Raw genomic sequence first — 20,810 nt, forward strand, 5'->3', positions numbered from 1 at the left:
CAAGCTATTTATAACTTGCTTTTGAACTTGATAGATCTAAAAAACAGCTGCTTTGGTGATTAGTAGCCATGGCTCGTACTGTAATTTGCAATCTCATTGTTTCTGCAGAAGCCTGAGAATCTCAGCTTGCTTTAGAAATACAACAAAAATGTAAACGCAAGTTTTTAGATCTCATGGTTGCAGAGGGAGAGTTTGAAAAATGTGGGTGGTTATTGTTCAGATAAAAAAAAAATCCGAATACCTAGTTGTTTACCCTTGCACCAGGCTTGTTCTGGAATCTCGTTCTGGTTTTATACACAGAAATGTGAGTCAAGCGGGCTTGCCAAACTAGGGGCTTGGCATGTTAGTTATAATACTAGAGTTTGAGGGCATCCAGTGAAGCTGATGGGGAGCAGATTCAGGGCAGACAAAAGGAAATACTTCTTTACACAATGAGTGATTAAGATGCGGAATTTACTGCCAGAGGATGTAGTGATGGTCACAGGCATAGCCAGCTTTAAAAGGAAATTAGACAGATTCATGGAGGATAGGTCTATCAGTGGTTCATAGGGGAATCTCCACATTCAGAGGCAGTAGACCTGTCAATACCAATGCCAGGAGGCAACATCAGGGAATGACCTCGGCCTCCATGCCCTGTTGTTGGCCCTCAGTAGCAACTGATTGGCCACTGTGTGAGATGAATGGTGGACTGGGTGGACCATTGGTCTGAGCCAGCAGAGCTCTTATGTTCTAGTCACTACTGAGATGCGACCAAAACCAGTATCTACTCTTTTTTTGCCACAGCCTTGGCATCCCTGATAGGTGGAGCCAGCCACTAAATGGCAGGCCAGCCAGTCACAGTCATTTGCTGTATCCAAGGAGCCATGCATTGGGATGATTTATGAATGTATATCTAAGGTACTGCAGATCAGATCACAAACACTACACAGAGAAGCAGTTAATTGTGATTAAGAGTATATATTTGAGCAGCTTTACATGGAAGAAAGTCAGATTGTAGTTAGTAGGGCTTAGTGTTATACAAATGTACATAGGATTATGTTAAAATGTTTGAATTTTAAAACAATGTGAACGTTATAACTTCAGTGCCTATCAGTCCCACTCAGGTACCTGCCTCTCTTCCTATTGCACCATGCTAGTCCTATAGTTCAGGAAAAGAGAAGAGTGAAAAAGTTCAAAATCTTTTAAAAATGAAAGTTGTAAACAAAATTAATGTAGATACAGAACTCTTGCACTGTTTACATGTACAAGGGTTGCGTGATTTGCTGTAAAAAAAAAATCCAGCTAATCCCAAACATGAATCCAAGTGTTTATCTATGATACTTGGGTGTGAAATTGAGAGAGCAAAACTTAAAAGAATTTCAAGAAGACTGGCAGAAATTGAAAGATTATCTAGAAAATAAATTGTATGTAAAAGGAAAATTGTTGATTTTTGATAATTGTTAAAAAAGATAGATATGTAGAGACTTTACCTTTGATGATAGTGATGAGAAGTAAAATTAGAGTTAATGATAAGAAATAGAATGGTTCTAGCGCTGTTGGAAGTCGATATAAGAAAGGGGAGGGGGGTGGGGACAGATAACAAATATTTAAGGGAACGAAAAAATTCGAATGTATTAATGTATATATATGTTGACCTAACCAATAAAAAATTGTGATACTTGGGTGTGATGATGTTCATTACTGAAGATGCAGATTCACAAAGATGTGCTGAACCAAAAAAAGATGTTAAATAAAAAGCAACTTTCTCAGTCCTGTAGTGTCATTCATTAAATTTTAGAAAGTGTCTTCAGATGATGTAGACTAATTTCAGGTCATTCCAAAGAGCTAAAATGCAATTTTCAATAATAGACAAGTCTGTTGAGAATAAAGATGCGGTCTTGGATGCAGTACCTTCCACATCAGTATTTCCAAAAGTGTATGATTTGAACAGCTCTCAGATCCAGCAATGGCACTTTACAGCAGTTCCTGATTGTGGAGATGTTTGATTTTTGTTTTGAAGTTATTTTTCTTCTTTCTTCTTTACTTACTTAGTTACGTTATTTTTGCTGTCTGAGCGTCTCACGAAGATCTGGGTTCATACTGGAAACTATGGCTGAATGTAGAACTGGAATAAGATTCTTGCCCATTAGATTTAGAGCCCAGTTCTGTGCATAGTTACTGAAAAACAAGACAGTCAGTTCAGTGAGCCTTACTCTCAAGTAAGTTTCAAAAATGAGACTCTGCTATATTTAATTTTAAGCAGAGCCAATGTCTTGCAAATCATGTGCATGTGAACCCAATTCTGAGGCTACTCTCTACCTCCTTTCTCTTTTTGGCTTAGTGACGTGATTATTTTAGCTGCCTGATGGTCTCACCAAGGTCTGGGTGGCTAAAATCTATATTGGACCACTTGAGGCTGAATATAGGACTTGAGGAAGATTCTCACACACCTTCAGACTTAATGCAGTCCTGTGCTGGCTTACTTAGAAGTACTCTAAGAAAAGCATACATAGAATTACAGCCTAACATTCTGAAACACCTAAGGCTTTCGGGAGCTCTGAAACCCTTGGATTTTCGGAGAGAAAGAGAAGTGTTTTTAAGAGAGAGATTTCCCCCCCAAAGGTTTCTTATTTTTATTTGAGGGAGAATTTATATATATTTTGAAAGTTTTTTTTAAAAAAAGCAGAGTGATTTCAAAAAGTGAGGAATGAGAAAGTTTGTATGAAAGAAGAAAAATTGGGAAAGTTGAAAGAGACATAAAAAAACAAAACCAAGAGTAGCAAGTAGGAAAACAAGTAGGGAGAAGTAGTCTTATACCAGGGCTGCTCTTCTCCCCTCCCTCATCCCAGTAGCAGTTCTGTCATTATTTTTAGTATCATAGAGCGGAGAAGAAGAATAGTTGAACAATGGCTAGGTATCACAGTGGCAGAGAAAGTGGTGGGGAAAGAGTTGAATGGGCAGCATCCGGATTGGAGGATACTGTGTTCCGTCACCATCAAGGATGAGCCCAGAGATCTCCTGGATCTTGCCAGACAAGTATACACAAGAGCAAGAAGAACCGACAGAGCTTAGGTTGCTTTATTATTATTTATTATTTATTTAATTCGGTTTATATTCCGCCCTCCCCGCTATAGCAGGCTCAGGGTGGATTATCAATGGGTAGGAGTCATGACTCTGTTAATAGATCATGTTCTTTGCGTGCAGAAGATCCCAGCAACTCCAGGTAAAAGGATCAAACCGTGTAGATGACATAAAAGACCTCTGCCTGAGATCCTAAAGAGCTTCTGCCAGTCGGAGTAGGAAGTATCGGTCTAACTCCGTATAAGGCAGCTTTATGTGTTCAAAATGAGGGCTGCATGTAGAGCACCGTAAAAACATGCGGAAGGGAAACTGTAAGAGGGTGGGGAAAGCTTCTCCAGTGCCTGTACTCTGAGAATGGAAACATTTAGGGGAGGTTGTGTGTGATCCATGTGGCTGCTCTTACCTCACTTGTTGCTTGCTACAGGGATGGGTTTTCCAAGCAGTCAACAGGAGGCTGTTTCAAGCAGTTCAAAATAGAGGTTGTGTGGGTAGAGTGAAAGGTAGGGACAGGCAAGACAGCTGGGATGGATCTGGTCATCTGGAGATAGACCAGTTGATTGCTGTGGACATTCTGCCCTTGTTCTGGTTGCAGCCATCAACTGTAACTTGTAGACCCCTTATATAGTATTCCAGGATACAGTGAATCATGATATCAGTATTTCTGTGTTAAGGGTGCCACAGCATTCCCGTGAATGGTTTCTCTGTTTCCCCCCTGGTTTCTCCCCTAATCATCCTTCTTCATCTCAGTTGCCACTACAATTTGATTAAATTCTCCACAACTGGATGGCCCTGGAAAGGAATTGTGGCCTTAATTGTGTTGATTGGGCAGGCCCCACACAGAGCAAGGAATGCCCAGTTCAAAAAGTCAGTTCTTCCAGTGTGCTTCCATCCCTTGCTGAGGAACTTGTTTCCCTTGCAACAGTCTTGCGAGGTAGGTGAGGCTGGGGGGAGAACCTCCCCGTGAGCTCCATGGCTGAGCAGGGATTTGAACTTGAGTGAACTGTGGTTAAAATCTGTCTACCAACACGGTGACTGTCAGCAAAATCTCCTTTCTTGTGTGGTCCATCTGGGTTTGCTCAGTTGCTGGATTCCTATTAGGGATATATTTATCCTGTTGCTAATTAGTAGCCATCTTCTGGAAATATAATGAGCCTAGTTAAGATGTGTCTAAATCATGCCCAAAGTCCTTACTATGGCCCTGATGCCCCCTGCTTTCTTTCGCTGTGCCTGTCTAGTCTTGATGGGTGGGTAGTGGCTGATTTATTTCCTATGACTTTTTAACATTTTTTTAAAAAACAGGCATTGTTGCTTTTGCAGTACTAATTTGTGAGGCACACTTGTTAAACTTCTTCAATTTTTTGAAGCCTTTTCTCTGGTGGCATGAGCAAAATGGACATCTCCCCTCCCCTTTAAAAATAATAAGACTGTCTTTGCTGGCTGGGCCATTTAAGACTGTCATTTCCCACCAAATGCTAAGCATCAAGATCTGCCTTGCTCATTAAGCTAACAAAAAGGGCAAACTTTACTGCCCTCTGCAAATGCACGCTTCTGAACTAAATCTGCCACTAGTTGAGAAAATTAAACTGGGGACTTTTATTAAAAATCCATATTTAATTTGAAAAGACTGAGACATCCATTGGTGTTTTATATCATTTGTACAGACAGTGTTTGCAATGCTTGCCTGAAGACTGGATACGCCTCATCCCCCTTGATAGTGCAGAGCAGAACATTCATATTAAACTTTAAGGAGGAGTTTCTTAAAACAAAATAAACACAAAGTTTTGGAGCTAAAGATCTAGACGTGTGTGCGCATGCATGCTCGTGCACACATTTATTTTGAAGAAGCAAAGAGCCTCGTTGGTCTGATAATCTAAAAACTAACACTTATTTTTTTCAATTGGTCCCTTAGGCTTAGTTTATGCCCATTGTGTTCAGGAAGGTTCTGTCTGTCTCTCTACCACCACCCCATCCCCTTCTGCTTCTGTCCCTGAAAAAAACTAGAGCAGGATCTTCTGTGTGCACGACAGCAAATTTATTTTTGGTCCGCCTCAACAAATGGTTTGGTTTTACCACAGGCTTCAGAAGCCAAATGGGTGTAACTGGGAAGACAAGCAGTAAACTTCCCTACACTTGTACCACTGTGGAGGGTTTGTGTATGTTGCACGCTTGACTACTCTCCCAACTCACCTGCCCACTTTCCTTCCTTCAGAAAGAGAAGCTGATTATCAGGGAGATGGTTAGGTTTGTTCTGTCGCTCCCTGATTCGCTGGTTTTCCAGGTAATGGGAGTTTTTCAGTAAAGGGAAAGCTTTAACCCTGTGATTGCTCAGTAGAACAGCTGTTGGGATCCCCATAGGTAGAAAAGAGGATCATGCCCTTTGTCTTTATTTATGGCACTTTTAGCATGCCTTTCTCCAAGGACTCAAGGGTGAGATCATACACATTTTCTACTCAGGAAGAAGAATTTTTAAAAGAATTAACGTCATGGAAGAGAATGGTTGAAGTAGGTGTGAGTTAAATTAGCTAATATTTGTGTATTATTATTTTGCATGGTCAGTCCACTGAATGGCTAATTCTGCTGTACAGCATGAAGGGTTTCCTTAATTACCTATTTCTTAGGGTTTTATGGATCTGTGTCTGTGCTTGTATCTTTGAATATCAATAGAATATGCACATTTTGTGATGTTCTCTGGCAGTTGGGCAGAATTTTTTTAAAATTTAAAAACGATGGAAATCTTTAAAAAGAAAAGTGGCAGGGGACCAGGACTATATTGTGGTCTTACAGGAGGATGTCATGAACCTACTGCCAAATTATTCATGAGACATTTACTAGCCTCCACCATTAACTGTTTTTAGGGTTCCTACTGTGTTCATTACTACTAACCTAGAAAGCATGATAGAATAGCTCTAGATTAGCTTTGCATGATGTGACTTAACCTGCCTACCTTTTGAGTGAGAAATAGGGAATATATAGCTGTCTATGTAAAGAGAGAAGGGATGCGTAAAGAATATCCAGACGTGAGGTACTTGTTCCTGAAATCCTGAATAACAGAGAAGCTGTTAACAGTAATTTCTGTTTGTTCATGTAAATGCATTTTAATTTGCTGTATGTAACTGCAAATATGCACACTAGAGATAGGGTTGTTATTTTCAGTAATACAAAATGTAATCTGAAGTGTTTTGGTGATGCAAGCTATAATTATATATTTAGCATGGGTTTTTGACTTGCATCATGCTAATTTGTAACTGTGATTACATCATGATTTAGATAGAAGCAAAAATGCCACAACTAATTGGGACACTGAGCAAGCATGGTAGTGGTTAAATTCGCTCCATGACTTGGCAGGATTACAGATGACCTACCAAATGGTCACTTGAACACATTACTCCAATTTACCAGTTGGTAAATTGTCATTTGTGTTTGTCCATATACAGAAAGGTAAATTCATGGAGCCTACCAGTAGCTTAATACACATAATTTAAAACTTCATCTCTATACTTGGAGGATGTTTGCCTCTGTTTTCCAGCTGCTGTGGCCATTCATAGGATGATGATCACAGTCAAACTTTGTGTAGCAGATCAGAGTTCCTGGAGAGTTTCTGTGTGTTCATGCAAAGTTCCTGATAGGGATCTTTGCTGCTTTTCCATTTCACACTAGTATCCTGAGCTCCCATAAAAGTCGTTCCTGAGGGTCATAGGACCCTTATGAACTAGACAGTATACATTGTTGGGTGCTGCAACTGAATAGGAAGATCTGAAATCCTCCACCCAGTGTTGTGTTCTTATGCCATATCCAAAAGCTTTCCCAGGGGTCCCTTGACCCTCAGGAATGGATATCGGGAGGAAGGTGTTAGGAGTCTCCAGTGAGGAGGGATGACACTCAAAAAAGCTATATAAATGCTAATTTGCTTGCAAATTTCCTGAGTCATCTGAGTGGTGGACCACTAGAGAGAATGCTAGGTTAGGTGCATCTTTGTTCTATACTCAGCATGTCTTACATTTGTGTGTGCTTTGTTTTTTGACAGGAAAGCATGATACTCTATTGCAAGCAGTGTTCACATCTCCTCTTAATGAGTTGTTCTCTGATTTCTCCAAGTTCCAAGAGATGATCGAAACAACTTTAGACATGGATAAGGTAACCTTTAAAAACATAATGATTACCTGAAATGGCCTGTTTCTGTCAAGTATCTGGTAGGTTTTATCACTGTGTTTCTACTATGTGCAATTAAAAATTTTGACCTGCATGCTAAGAACCTATTTTTCAAGGCTGTTCATAGCCACAAATACTGAAAATGGTCATATACACTACATAATAAAATCAAACCACTTAGACAATTTAAAAACAGGCAACCATGGAAAAGTCAGAATAAGCCAGTATGCTGTCGTGCTTTGAATGGTACTTGGTTGTAGAGATATGAGTTCAGATATTTGTTCAGCCATGAGAATCACTGGGCAAACTTGGGTCAATCTGAGTCTGCATCTCAGGGTAGTTATGAGCAGGGGTCATTTCGCAGAAAAAGAATTGGAGGAACTCATTAGCATAACTCATTAGCATAACTCATTAGCATGTGCAATGCCCTTGACATCACTGGAAATGTGTCATTGGTGTAACTGATTGGCATATACCACACCCTCAGACATCACCTATCTTGGCTGTTTTGGACCCAATCCTGTCCATTCAAGGCTGGAATTGGGCCCAAAATGGCAAAAAGGGGCTGTAAATGGCTGAACAGGAACTCAAAATGGTCAGGATCAGGCTGCTGCTGAGCAGGAGAGTGATCCACCACCCATCAGAGGCCCGATATGGGCCATTTCAGCCCCAATCCAGGACGAAACGGGCCCAAAATGGCAGAGAGTCAGGTGGGCGGGGCCACCTGACATGTGACCTCTTTGGGGAACTGCCAGAACTGTGTTCCTGCGCATTCCCCCTCGAAATGAGCCCTGGTTATGAGGATGAAATGGGCAGAAAGTACTTTGTGTGTATTACCTGAGCCTCTTGAAGAAATGGTGGGATAAAAATACAATAGGTAGAGTAAGGCATGCAATTTATTCATTTAGTTAGTACCTTAAGCTAGATGAAATAAGAATCACTTGTACCCAACGTCCATGCTTAGAAAGCACATGGAGTTTTCGTGCATTCCTGGGTGTGGGGATCAGTACTCTGCTTCTCTCTGAGAGAAACGGCTTGGGAAGCTTCTGCTGCATCCCTGCTGTGAGAAGCAATTGAAGCTTCCTGGGCGTGGTGGGTGGGTTTCAGAAAGCTTCATCTCACTGAGAGAAAAGCAGTATGAGTAGCCTTTGAGATACAAGGGAGAAATTTCCCGGAGGTGGGAGTCCCAGAGGAAAAAGCTGGCCTTCTGGACCCCTCCAGGGTGCCAGGTGCCATCACAGGGAAGCTTGCTTAGCACCAATCAAGATGTGTTATGGCCTTGCAACGTTTGAATTGTGTACCCCTCCTCTGTCCTTTTGAATAAACAGTGTCAAAGAGCTATATGAAGTGTTTAAATAAATGTTCCGCAAAAAGCACTTTGAATATTAATGGAAAACCTGAACACTTGTTTAGTGTAACATAGGTCCAACATCTGATACTTTGAACTGACTTTCTCCAGACACTTCACTATGTCTAGGGTTGACATCCCCTTCATACTGCTTTGCTCTCTTGTGGACCTGTAGATAATTTTGAGTCTGGCCAGCTCTGCAGTGTTCCATATCCTTGCGTGTGTCAGCAGTCTTCCAGTGAAAGCCAACGGAGAACAACAACCCTTACTAAGCATGTCCCAGCTGGTTAGGTGGGAGCTACAAACACAAGTAGTTTGTGGCTTCCGTTATGCAAGTTTAGAAAACCAGCACTTGCTGATTTTGCATCATTTGTTGTCCTTGTCCTAGTATTGGGAAGGGGATAGTAAGCTATACAGAGCACTGAAGACTGAGGCATTCCCTCAGATACTACCAGCATAATCTCAAACCATGTGAAATAGAAACCTGTTTTCTAAAAAAAATCTGAAATTTTCTGGTTGCTAAATTCTGACCTTACACAGAATAATGATATATACACAGCCCTGACTAATAGGCTGATCCTTGTGCTAAGGGACAAAGGGGCTGAACTCTAGGGACAGAAGAGATCCCTTTATCTCCCTTGCCTTTTGTCCCACCTTTCTTCCATTCCTCTTTAGTGAATGGCTGCTGATGGTTGCTGAGACCCATTCTTTTGTTCTCTATTTAGGGGCCAGGCCAAGTACAGTCCCAACTCTGTAGCAAAGAGAATCCATTGTTGCCTCTTCTTTGGACACTATATATTTTATGAGGGGCAGATTCTATGCAGAAACTGCATAGAGACACCTCCCCCCCCCAACAGCAATACCCAGGCTGTGAGAATTTTGCTCATATATGGTCCACTGTGTCCATGGAACTTTTGCAGTTCAGGCTTCCCCTGTCACTACCACTTCAAAATCTTAATTGAAGAGAAGTGGTGTAAAATTCAAATAAATAAAAGTAGAAGGGCAAGCTGTTGGATGTGCACTGCTTTGTTTCATAGAAGGTTTGTGTAAGAGAGTGAAGGTTTGTGTAAGAAAGAAGGAAGGGAGACAAGCCAAAATGTGCACATGAAGTTGTAAATAGGGGCATGCGCTTCGGGTATCTGATTTGGGGAAAATGCCCTAATTGGACTCGATCCATAAAGATTTGGGGGTTCCGTATCAAAGGTTCCTGAAGCAATTCGGGGCACTTCGGGAAGCTTCAGGGCCTTTCCCGAGCTTCAACTGGCCTGTGGGGGAATGCCCCCCATGGGCCAGTTGAAGTTTAAAGGGCTTCCTCCCACCACCCCACTTACCTGTGCCTTCCCGGTGGCGATGGAGGAGGCACAGCTGGCCACTGCAGTGGTGGAGGAAGTGGCGCAAGCTGCAGAAGTGCCGGTTCTGGCCTTCCCTGCCACCCAGCTGGCCTTGGCAGTGGCAGAGGAGGTGGCTCGGGTGGTGGAAGTGCTGCCTCTGGCCTTCCCCACTGTCCAGCTGGCTGCTGCAGCGGCAGAGGAGGAGGTGTGGCCTGTGGAAGCGTCAGCTCTGGCATTCCCCACCGCCCAGCTGGTCTTCTTGCTGGCTCCACGGCCTGATAAGTGGGGTGGGGGTGGGGAGGATGGGGGGAGTAATTGGGGGGTGGGAGGGGCTGGGAGACAGCTTCCCCCCTCACTTTGATATTCTCTGAATCTTTACGGAGCATACCGAAGCAATTTAAATTTACATATTACAAATCATTTTCCTGCTTTGGGAAAACCTGAAGCGGTAAAACCAATTCCCCCCCCCCCGTGCACACCCCTAGTTGTAAATATTAATATTTATCTGTTTGCTTGCATAATTTCCCATCTTGCTTTTTAAAAAGAAAAGCAAACACCTTGAAAGGAGAAACACCAGAATTTAATGTGTGATACTAATGAAAAGCGTAATAAATTTCGTCTAGCCAGGGCCCATCTGTTCTTTGCTGTAAGACATGACCACTATTGTATCTACTAGCTGGCCCCTTTCTCTTTTGTCACTCCAAACCTTCCAGTCGCTTTCCTACTTCAGGTAAATGTTTCTTTTTTTGAAGTGGGCATCCTTAATGAAGCCTCATAAAACATGCTGTGCCAGATTTTGTTAGTATTTGCAAATCCATAAAAGTTAATTAAAGTTGGTGATGGAGCTACAGCTGTGGGTCCTGGAACACACTGTCAACTTTCTACAGTGGAAAAAATTAGAATCTTGCACTGGAGATTTTTACAGGTCCCCGTTCAGTTGTGTTAAAACTGTAAGAATCATTCTCTTTAACTGAGACTAGTGTGGTAAATCTATAAGTTGTCATAGCAACTGGATTGTTTTGGTTGCTTGTGCTGAGTAAACTTCCTGCTTAAGGACTGAGGCTTATAAGGTCACAAATATGTTGTCTTCTGTAATGCCTTTGTTTACTATTTACAAGGTGGGGGGGAATCATGATTGCAAGGGGGGAGGATAAATTGTTGGGAAATCTGCTGGCCAGACCAAAGCCTCCTTCTAGGAGACTGAGGGCTAAACTACATGAGACACCCAACTCATGTCAAGTTCTCGCAAGTTTACCTGGGTAGTGCAGTTGGGCCAGCAGGAGCAGCAGGATGGGAGGGAAAGAGTCAGCAAGGGGAGACTGAAGCTGCCAGGCGGCTGGCAGAGGCAGAAGGAGCTGCTGAGGCCCTCGCTGCTGCCGCCGCTACTAGACTCAACCTTCCTCACAGAGAGGGGAAGGAGTCTATGAGAAGGGATGGTTAAATTTCCGTCCTTAAAAAGACTTTTGTCCTTGAAAAATCTGGGGTATGACAAATTTGAGTTTAAGGATGTGTGGCGTTCACAGCACGGCCTAGAGAAAGACTTTACCTATTTTTCCGCCCGTCATCAAATCCATACTAGTATAGATTACATATTGACTTCCCCCAAAATTTATCATAATATAATCTCTTCCACCATAGGTAGTAAAATCTGGACGGACCATGCCTGGGTAGACTGTTCTTTGACCTTTCCGGAAAAAATAAAACAAGACACTCACTGGATACTGAACAAATCTCTTTTATTACACCCAACAATTAAAAAAGAAATTGAATTAGAACTGGAAAATTATTTCAAAGAGAATACAGAAGGTGAAGTCTCTCAAGCAATAATTTGGGAAGCCATGAAGGCTGTAGTCAGAGGTAAAATCATCTCATTAGCCTCATTCTATTAAAAAGAGAGAGAGGACTAGATCAGAAATTATATCCAAAATTCATGCTCTTGAAAAGAAACACAAAAAATACTGCAATAAGAAAGACTATAATCAATTGACTTTAGAAAGGAAAAAGCTAGAGGCACTTGAGACATCTTCCATACAAAAGAATCTACTGTTTTTAAAACAGAGGTACTGGCACAAAACCCCTAAAACGTTACGCCTCCTAGCTCGGAAAGTTAAAAAGAAATCCTCTTCCAACCAAATTTCTTTAATTAAAAGAAATGGTAAGTCTCACACTTCCAATAATAAGGAAATCCTAGATATATTTCGTGACTTTTATTCTACTTTATATAAATCAAAGAATCCAACACCATCTGGTATTGAGGACTTCCTAAGCTCTCTTACAACCTGGAAACAAATTACTCCAGAGCATAAAGCTTTCCTAGATCTACCGATCTCCTCTCAGGAAATCACTGAAGTCATCAAAAATCTCAAACTAAATAAAACTCCTGGCAGAGATGGCTTCCCTGCCGAATTTTATAAAAAGTTTATACACATTCTGTCAGAACCCCTTCGCCAGACTTGCAATACAATCCTTTTAAAAGGCAACTTCCCAAAAACATGGTATGAAGCTACAATTATTGTAATCCCTAAGCCAGGTAAGGATGCCACCCTCCCATCTTCTTACCATCCCATATCATTACTAAATCAGGATGCAAAGATATTTACAGCAGTACTGGCTAATCGTCTGAATAAAATCATAAGTCATTACATACAATCTGATCAAACTGGCTTCATACCAAACAGGAGTATTACAGATAATGTAAGAAAGACTCTAAACATTATCAATCACTGTAAAACCAATCAAATAGAGTCAATCCTGCTCTCATTAGATTCTGAAAAAGCCTTTGACAGCTTAGAAACAAATTATTTAATAAGATTTCTCTCTAGGATGGGATTTGGCCATTCTTTTATTCAAATTATCAAACTATTATATGCTTCTCCTAAGGCCCAAATAAAACTCAATGGATTGAAATCAAAAGACTTTGAGCTCACAAGAGGAACCAGACAGGGATGCCTATTATTTGCCTTATCCATAGAACCTCTGGCTGAGGCTATACGGCAAAACAACGCCATTAGTGGCATCACTATTGGAAAACATGTTTATAAAATTTCCCTGTTTGCAGACGACATGGTCCTTTACCTTGCACATCCATGCACCTCATTACCAGCCCTGGAAAAAACCCTGCCTATTTTGGTTACATTTCAGGTCTTAAAATTAATAAAACCAAATCAGAAATTTACCCTATTCACCTAACTCCAATCATTAGGTCAGAGATAGCTTCTAATTTTACATATCAATGGACCCATAAGCAATGGACTTATTTAGGCATTAAGATACCAGTTGATTTGCTGGATATAAAAGAAGCTAACTTTAAACCGTTACAAAAAAAGATTAAAGACAAAATTAAAGAGTGGGCGGAAATGAAGTCGTGGGCAGAAAAGATTAATCTGGTAAAATCTATGATTCTCCCACAATTTTTATTTAATTTCCGCATGCTACCAATTAAACTTACAGATCAAGATTTCCAACATTGGCAAAAAATTATAAACAGTTTTATATGGGATGGCAAACGCCCTAGGATAAACTATTTAACCATGAAACGGTCTGCTAAGAAAGGTGGATTATCAGTCCCAGACTTAAAACAATACTACATAGCTGCCCAACTAGCAAACATCGTAATACTATTAAATACTGTAGAAGGTTCAGGTTGGCCACAAATTGAATCATCACACATCTACCCACACGACTTACAGGATGTGATACGGGCTGAACCTAAGAATAGACCACCTCAAATTTATACTAACCCCTTTCTAAGAACCACCTTAGACATATGGGACAAGTTAAGGCAACATCTTGCTCCAACCATCTCGCCATTATCATCTTTTATAGATCAGAATTGGTTCCCACCTGGCATGGACTTAAATTCTTTTAAATTATGGAAAGTAATTAAACAAAACGGGATTATTGATATAACCAAACATGGGATTATCCTGAACAAGGCTCAAATAGAAAAGGATACCAATGCTACAATCCCATGGTTTCAATACCTTCAAATCAGGCACCTACTAGAAAGTCAGCCACTTGTAACCTCATTAAAGCGTGAACTAACTGACTTTGAATATTTACTTATATTAACACAATCTCATAGGAAAGATCTAATAGCTAAAATATATGCTATTTTAAACTCAAGGAATGATCAGCTCACATTGAAATACCAAGCAAACTGGAGCAGAGACTGTAATACAATCTTATCTGATGCTCAGTGGTCTTCCATCTAGTCAGGAAACTGCTTGCAATCTAAAGCAGTGAGCATCAGAATGACATCCTTTAAAATAATGGCGAGGTGGTACCTGTCTCCCACTCTTCTCCACCACATTAATCATGAAACGAAGCCACTATGTTGGAAACAATGTGGACAAAATGGAGACTATATTCATCTATGGTGGTCTTGCCCTAAAATTCAGTTGTTCTGGGATCGAACCATACAAAAAATTAAAACAATAACAAACTATGCAATTCCCAAGTGCCCTGAAGTAATCCTGCTAGGACTCTGGGAGGATCAGACAGTCACATCTACTAGGAAAAATCTGATATTTTTATTGATAGCACTTTGAGCACGGGACACTTTAATGAATTGTTTTTAGAACGCATAAGATGCCTGTATAATTGAGGTCTAGGGAGGTTGCAATATATGGTGTAGTATATGGTTGTGTCAAGAGAAACAAAAGAATATACAAATTGTTTATTACATCCCTTACTCTGTATAAACAAATTTGTGAAACAGTACTCAATTAATATATCCTTTATTAAAACAATTGTGAAGACATAATACCACACGGGAGATTCTCTGTTGTGACTGCTAGCCACCTGGCAGCTTCAGGCTCCCCTTGCTGACTCTTCCCCTCCCATTCTGCTGCTGGCCCAAGTACAATACCCAGGTAATCTTGTGAGTACACAACACGTGTTGGGCATCTTATGTAGTTTGGCCCTAAGAGGTCTTAGGGCTTGAAGGAAGCTGATTTTCCTCTCTCTGTTTTTGTTTTCCTCTTCTTTAAACTGACTCTCATTTGGGTCTCTACATGAAGAGCATCCAGTCCTCATGAGGCTGGATTTGGGTTTTTCTCTTTTTAATGTTCAGAGTAATCGTTTGTTGCATACCAAGGAGTTCCCCAAGTGTCTGTGGGTGGCCTCACTGTGCAGCCCTGCTGTTAAGTCCTTTACTGTGAACTTTGGTATTAGTGTGTGTGATGACTGGTAGGCAGCGGGAAGCCTCAAAGTAATCAAATGGTGCTATCTCTTTCCTCCCTTGAGAATTTGCTGTAGGGAGTAGTTGGTAGAAGTTCTCGCTTGAAGAGAGAAGTAGACGGATACATGGTAGTGTCTTGGGGAGAAGGAGACAGACATTCTAGGGATTTTTGGGGCCTCTGAAGATGACACATACATGCCTATGGTTGGTGACCGGCCAGATGGAGAAGAAGGTAAACTGTGACGGATAGAGCCTGAACAGCAAACCATTATCTCTTTAACATTATAGACTTGGGGGAAGAGGATTGTATTTATACTCATTTGATTTTCCCATGCTCATATGCTTGTAGTCTTTTGCTGCTCAACTATATACTTTTACATGTATCCATTTCCCCCCCTGAAATTGGAGTTACTGTCTTTACAGCATGGACTCATATTTTGGTTAGTGTTTATCAAAGAATAACAGAGAAATAGGCAGAGCTTGCCTAGTTGAGAATATTGCTTTCAAGTGAGATTTCCCAAATTTCCCTCTGTCTCCAGGGCGGCTGAATTAAGGAGGAAATTCTGTTTTTCTTTTTTTACATAGTCTGACTACAGATCATCAGACTGTATTTCTGTTAGTGGCCTGCTAGTAGTAGCAGTGGAAAGTAAACCCTATTTGTTAAAAGGAGTGAGTAGGGTAAAGCTGGTGATCTCCATATTGTTGTCTAGCACCTTGAGATCCAGGTCAGCAGAGTAAACCCCTCATTACTTCAAAGGTTTGCAAGGTCATTTTACCTCATGACCAATATGAACTCAGAGTACTGTTGTTGCAAGCTCATATTTCATTTGCCTATCCCAGTGGTTCCTTAAAGATCCACAACATTTATTCCAGCTTACATTTTTGTAAGTCAGAGCTTTTTGGCCTTTAATTTTGTTGCTCTAAATTTAAGGTGCACCTAAAATCTGTTTAATTTTACTGATGGCTGCCCCTATGAAATTAAGTTACGTACAGTCAATTCCTACATACTTGAAATAAAATCTAATAAAAGGCATATGCTTCATTCCTGAATGCTGTGTCTGTCAACCAATTGCAAAATATTTAGTTACATTTTAACTGATTGCATTTAAATACATTTGCATAATAAGAGCTTCATTATAGGTGATATGAGATCAAATTAATCAAAGCTCGTAAGTAATGCTACAAGGAAATACTATCTTTACTACTGTTTTTCCATTCTTTATTATAACATACCAAAGCCAAAACAGTCACAAAAATAAATGTGTATGCAATTCTCTCATTGATTAAAATTAGCCCCCATTGATAAATTAGTTGAAGTTTGCACTGATTTTAAATCTTGAAACCCCAAATGAGTATACTTAGCTCATTTGAATTCAGTGGAACTAATTTCCTAACCAAGCATATGGAAGATCACACCCTAATGTATCATAAATGCAGTAAAACTAGCACTTTTGAGGGTGTTCTAAGTACTTTCTCATTTTAATGAAACTGTAAAGTTGCTTTGTTTTACTACCCATTCATGATGATGTTGAACCTGACAGACTGTCTTGACTAAAGCCACCTAATGAATTCATGGCAGATATGAGACTGAAAAGGGGGTGCTTCATGGTTCTTTGCCCGGTTTCTTATGCACTAATCTGTGCTACTAGATGATGCTTTTCCTGGAAAGTTGAAGGTGGTATGGTTCCATGCTGTTACCTCCAGGCTTGATTACTGTCATAAGCTGTACGTAGGGAAGACCTTGAAGACTATCCAGGATTTTTAATTAGTCCAGAATGCAGAATTAAGAATGCTAGCTGGAGTGGACTACAGGCAGCATGTTAATTCTGCCTTGAAAGATCTTAACAGGCTGCCTGTTCACTTCTGGCTCCAATTCAAGATGATGATGTTGACCTATAGAGCCCTAGGCCTTATGACTGGGGTAATTAAAGAGCTGTCTGCGTCAGTGTAGCTTTACCTGCAGAGTGTAATCATACTCTTTGGCTTTCCTTCATGTCTCTTGTCTTCTGTCGTGTGAAGTTTGGCTGTGAGATATAGGGACTTTGTTTGATGTCTTTGTGTGTTTTAAAAATAGACGAGTAAACATATTAATTTCAGCTTGTTTTCAGCTTTATGTTTGTGCCTTGATTGTTTTTAGTATTTTAAATGATTGTTCTTTGTGTTTTGTTGTTGCTGTTTTATTGTAGCTACTTTTCTAGATTACCTTTTGGTTAGTGTTAGTTTACTTTTAGATTATGGTTTTAGATGGGGTTGTGTTATTGATTGTGTTTTTGTGAAGCATCTTGAATGCTGGTGGTAGAGAGGTGGTCTATGTACATGTTAAATAATCATACATATTCAACAGGGTGACAGTCATCTCCAGTTGTGAACTGTGACATGTAATAATAATAACAACATTCGGTTTATATAGTCCCTAGTTTAACAGGTAGTTAAGTTGACACTATGTCCTGTGATTTTCAGGGTAGCGGCAAGCAGAAGCAGGGAGAGAAAGGAAGCGTGACCATTTATGCCCCACAGTATGGGTTAATGTGGCTGTGTAAAGCAGAAAAGTCCTAATCTGCACTCCAGTTGTAATTGTGAGATTTGGCATGCTTTTGATATGCCCGGGTTATTTGGATAAGCTTTCCAACTTTTCTGGTGTGTGTGTGTGTGTGTTTGGGGGGGTGATCTTTTGCCTTCCTTGGCAGTTCCTTCTCCTTAGGAAAGTCTGCCTTGTGCTTTTTAAAGATTTCTTGCTTTTTGCAGTTTATTTCAAGAAGAATGATGTTCACATGTGAATGATGTTCACATGTGAATGATGGTGTTCAGATGTTCCTGTCCCCAAGCAAGCAAAGCACTTCTGTGTACGAATTGATAGTGCAGTGCATTCCTACAGTTTCATCCCTCATTCCTTTCCTGCGGGCTCTAGAGAATGCTTTTCTTTGCTGCCATATAGGTTTGGAACAATATATTCTAGGTGTAGAAAGCACATAAATCCTGAAAAGGTTATAATAATTTATAATCTTTGGCTTCAGAGTAAAAGAAAGTAACTGGTGGTGCTGGGCAAATGTTTAATGAAATATAAGATTATTTCACATGTAAGAAACCCAGTTCTCCTTACGTTACTGCCTTGACGCAGAACTTGTCAGCAAGAGAAGGACTGACTTGGATGAAGTCAGAATAAGGGAAATGATAGGAAAAGAAAACAAAGATGGTTTTGGAACTCTTTCAGAAATAATTCTGTGGCCTTCCCTAAAGTTCACTGCTGTTCTTTCTAACTTGGAGCCCCTTTAGTTAATGCCCTTTTACATATTTAGCTGAGTTACTGTATAAGAATGGAGGAAGCAGGGATCAATCACCAGATGTTGAAGTCCAACTTATTTGGTAGCCAACGCACGGAAACCAAAGCAAGCATACAGTTGGACTTCACAATGGTGGTTGTGAAAAGGAGGGGGAGGCACCTTTGAGAACTAGAAACTTTTAAAAAAGAAACATGAAAGATGTTCAGCAATTCATACTCTGTGCTGAATGATACACTAGGTGAATTGCGTCTCTACCTACATTTGAGGAGCAATTCAGGCTGGAAAGCCTGATTAATCCATTTATGGAATTCAGTGCTACAGAATGTGATGAGAGCTTCTGGCTTAGATGGCTTTAGAAGGAGATTAGACAAATTTCTGGTCTGCCTATTAACAGCTGTTAGCTACAGTGGCTATAATGAACATCATTCAGAGGTAGAGTGCTACTAATGCTGGTAGCTGAAGTGCAACACACAGAGAGAGCTTTTATACATTGCTTATTAGTTTCCAGGGACATCTGATTAGGAAACCAGGTAGACTTTTTGTCTATCTAGCAGGGTTTTTCTTATGTTCTTTTTAAACCTGACACATGTTCTGTGATTTACTGGAATCTTCCAGCCATTCCTGGACTCTTCCAGCAAGTCATACGAACATGGCAATCACAAGAATTGGGAATTTTGACCATCAGTACATGAAGGCCTGCATTTTTTCCTCATGTATCTGTCCTCCTTCCAGCCCCTTTCAGCCCCTGGAAAGATGATTCTTCCTTGATTTGTGGACCCATGTGGACAAAAAGTCTGCACTGAGGAGAGGGAAGGGGTTATTGCTTCTGCTTCCATTAGTCTTTCCACCATTAGATCTGGCATAGCCTATAGACAGCCATCTACCTGAGGAGACCAACAGTTCTTTCCTGTCAGGGAACCTGTCTCTGCTGTTGTTCGTGCTATCTTGTACGGCCCTCTAGCAAAGCCAGGAAGGCTGGTTCACTTTTTAATTGGCTGATATCTCTTATGTATTTTATCTGGAGGGGTCTGCGTCTATTTGGGAAATGTGTTAAATCATTGCTGCCATCTCAGCCTCCTATTTTTTAGGGTGTCCCTAATGAGTAAATTGTAAGAACAAAACTCTTAAGTGGTCACAATAGCAGTTGAATCTTTTTGCAAATATTCTTCCAGCTGGAAGGGAACCCCCAGGAGGGTGCCCATCTAGTTTTCAATCTGTTTCGGCATGTTAGTAAAAAGAGCGTGAACTCAGTTTCCACAAAGAAGCTTCACAGTTGTTATTACTCGGGATTAACATTTAGAACCAACTTCCTTGTGAAACAAGGAAGGAGTGTGTGGCCACTTGTTACCACTTCATCTTCTACCAGCTGTGGCTCCTCCCTCCAGTAGACCTTGGCCCCTGCCTTCCATAAAACCTATTTTAAGAACCAAATGTTTCTCTTCAAAACATGAGTGGGGGAGTGCTGGGGTTTTATTACCTTCCTACACACACTTTAGTTATGTACTTGTAGCCCTGGAGCTGAAGTATGGAGGTGACTGGACCAGAGTATGCATTGTGAGAGGATTTTTTTCAGAAGGAGAGTGAAGTATGGAGGTGACTAAACCAGAGCATGTATTATGAGAGAGGTTTTTTTTTTTCAGAAGGAGAGAAATGGCAACAAGGATACATCAGTGAGTGGAAATGATGCTATGATGTTCCATTGTCCTTAAACAACAGGAATGGCACCAGATGCATTTTTAACTTTTTTAACAAAATAACTAATTTGTTTATTTACTTTAGAGGGTAACGGTCAGGTGAAATCAGGGGTTGAACATTTCTGACGTAATTCAGCACACGTACGTACGTACGTGTGTATGATATATATATAATACATATGTGTATATAAACACACACACACATCTCTCTTTCTCTGAGGTAAAATCAGAACATGCACAGACTTCAGTTCTTATGCTCTTCACAGATACTTTAAAGGCTTATGTTTTGAGGCTTTAGTTCTCTTGTTTTTTCCCAAGCACGCCAGTATACTTTCTTTTAATATTCTCTTTTTCTTTTGGAGTTAGGAATTCTGGTACCCACTTTCTAGTACCCCAGCCCCCTTCTCTTCACACACCAGTACTTTCCTTCAGTCGTTAACTGAATCTGAAGGTTTCCGCAGGCAGTTTCCAACCACACTCGACCTGGGATCTCTTCATTCTCCAGAGCTGCCTCCCTGTTTGTCTGGGTAGGGAAAATCTCCCTTAGATGATCTATCCCCTTTTTATGGCCCGTTCGGGAGTCTGCACTCCCTTCCCAAACCTCCTTGCCAACTTTTCCCACTTCTTCTGCCAGTGTTAAAACTGCTCTCCATCAGGACTCTGTCTCCCAACTCTTCACACTGGTTCTCTTTCTGCTAGGAATGAAAAAAGCAGGATATACAGACTATTAATGAGTACATTTATTATATACACATAATAACATAT

The 20,810-nt window shown here is 40.6% G+C and overlaps 1 protein-coding gene across 1 annotated transcript in view; it reads left to right on the forward strand.

Annotated features, from left to right (window-relative positions):
• The window catches only part of MSH2 (mutS homolog 2), an 88,838-nt gene that overhangs the window by 46,495 nt on the left and 21,533 nt on the right, over positions 1 to 20,810 (forward strand). The window contains exon 8 of the mRNA XM_054986090.1: positions 7,085 to 7,194. Within this exon, the coding sequence (XP_054842065.1) occupies positions 7,085 to 7,194 (110 nt within the window). The remainder of the gene's footprint in view (positions 1 to 7,084; positions 7,195 to 20,810) is intronic.

The sequence above is a fragment of the Eublepharis macularius genome, chromosome 1 (genome assembly GCF_028583425.1).
Source record: "Eublepharis macularius isolate TG4126 chromosome 1, MPM_Emac_v1.0, whole genome shotgun sequence".
Lineage (NCBI taxonomy): Eukaryota > Metazoa > Chordata > Lepidosauria > Squamata > Eublepharidae > Eublepharis > Eublepharis macularius.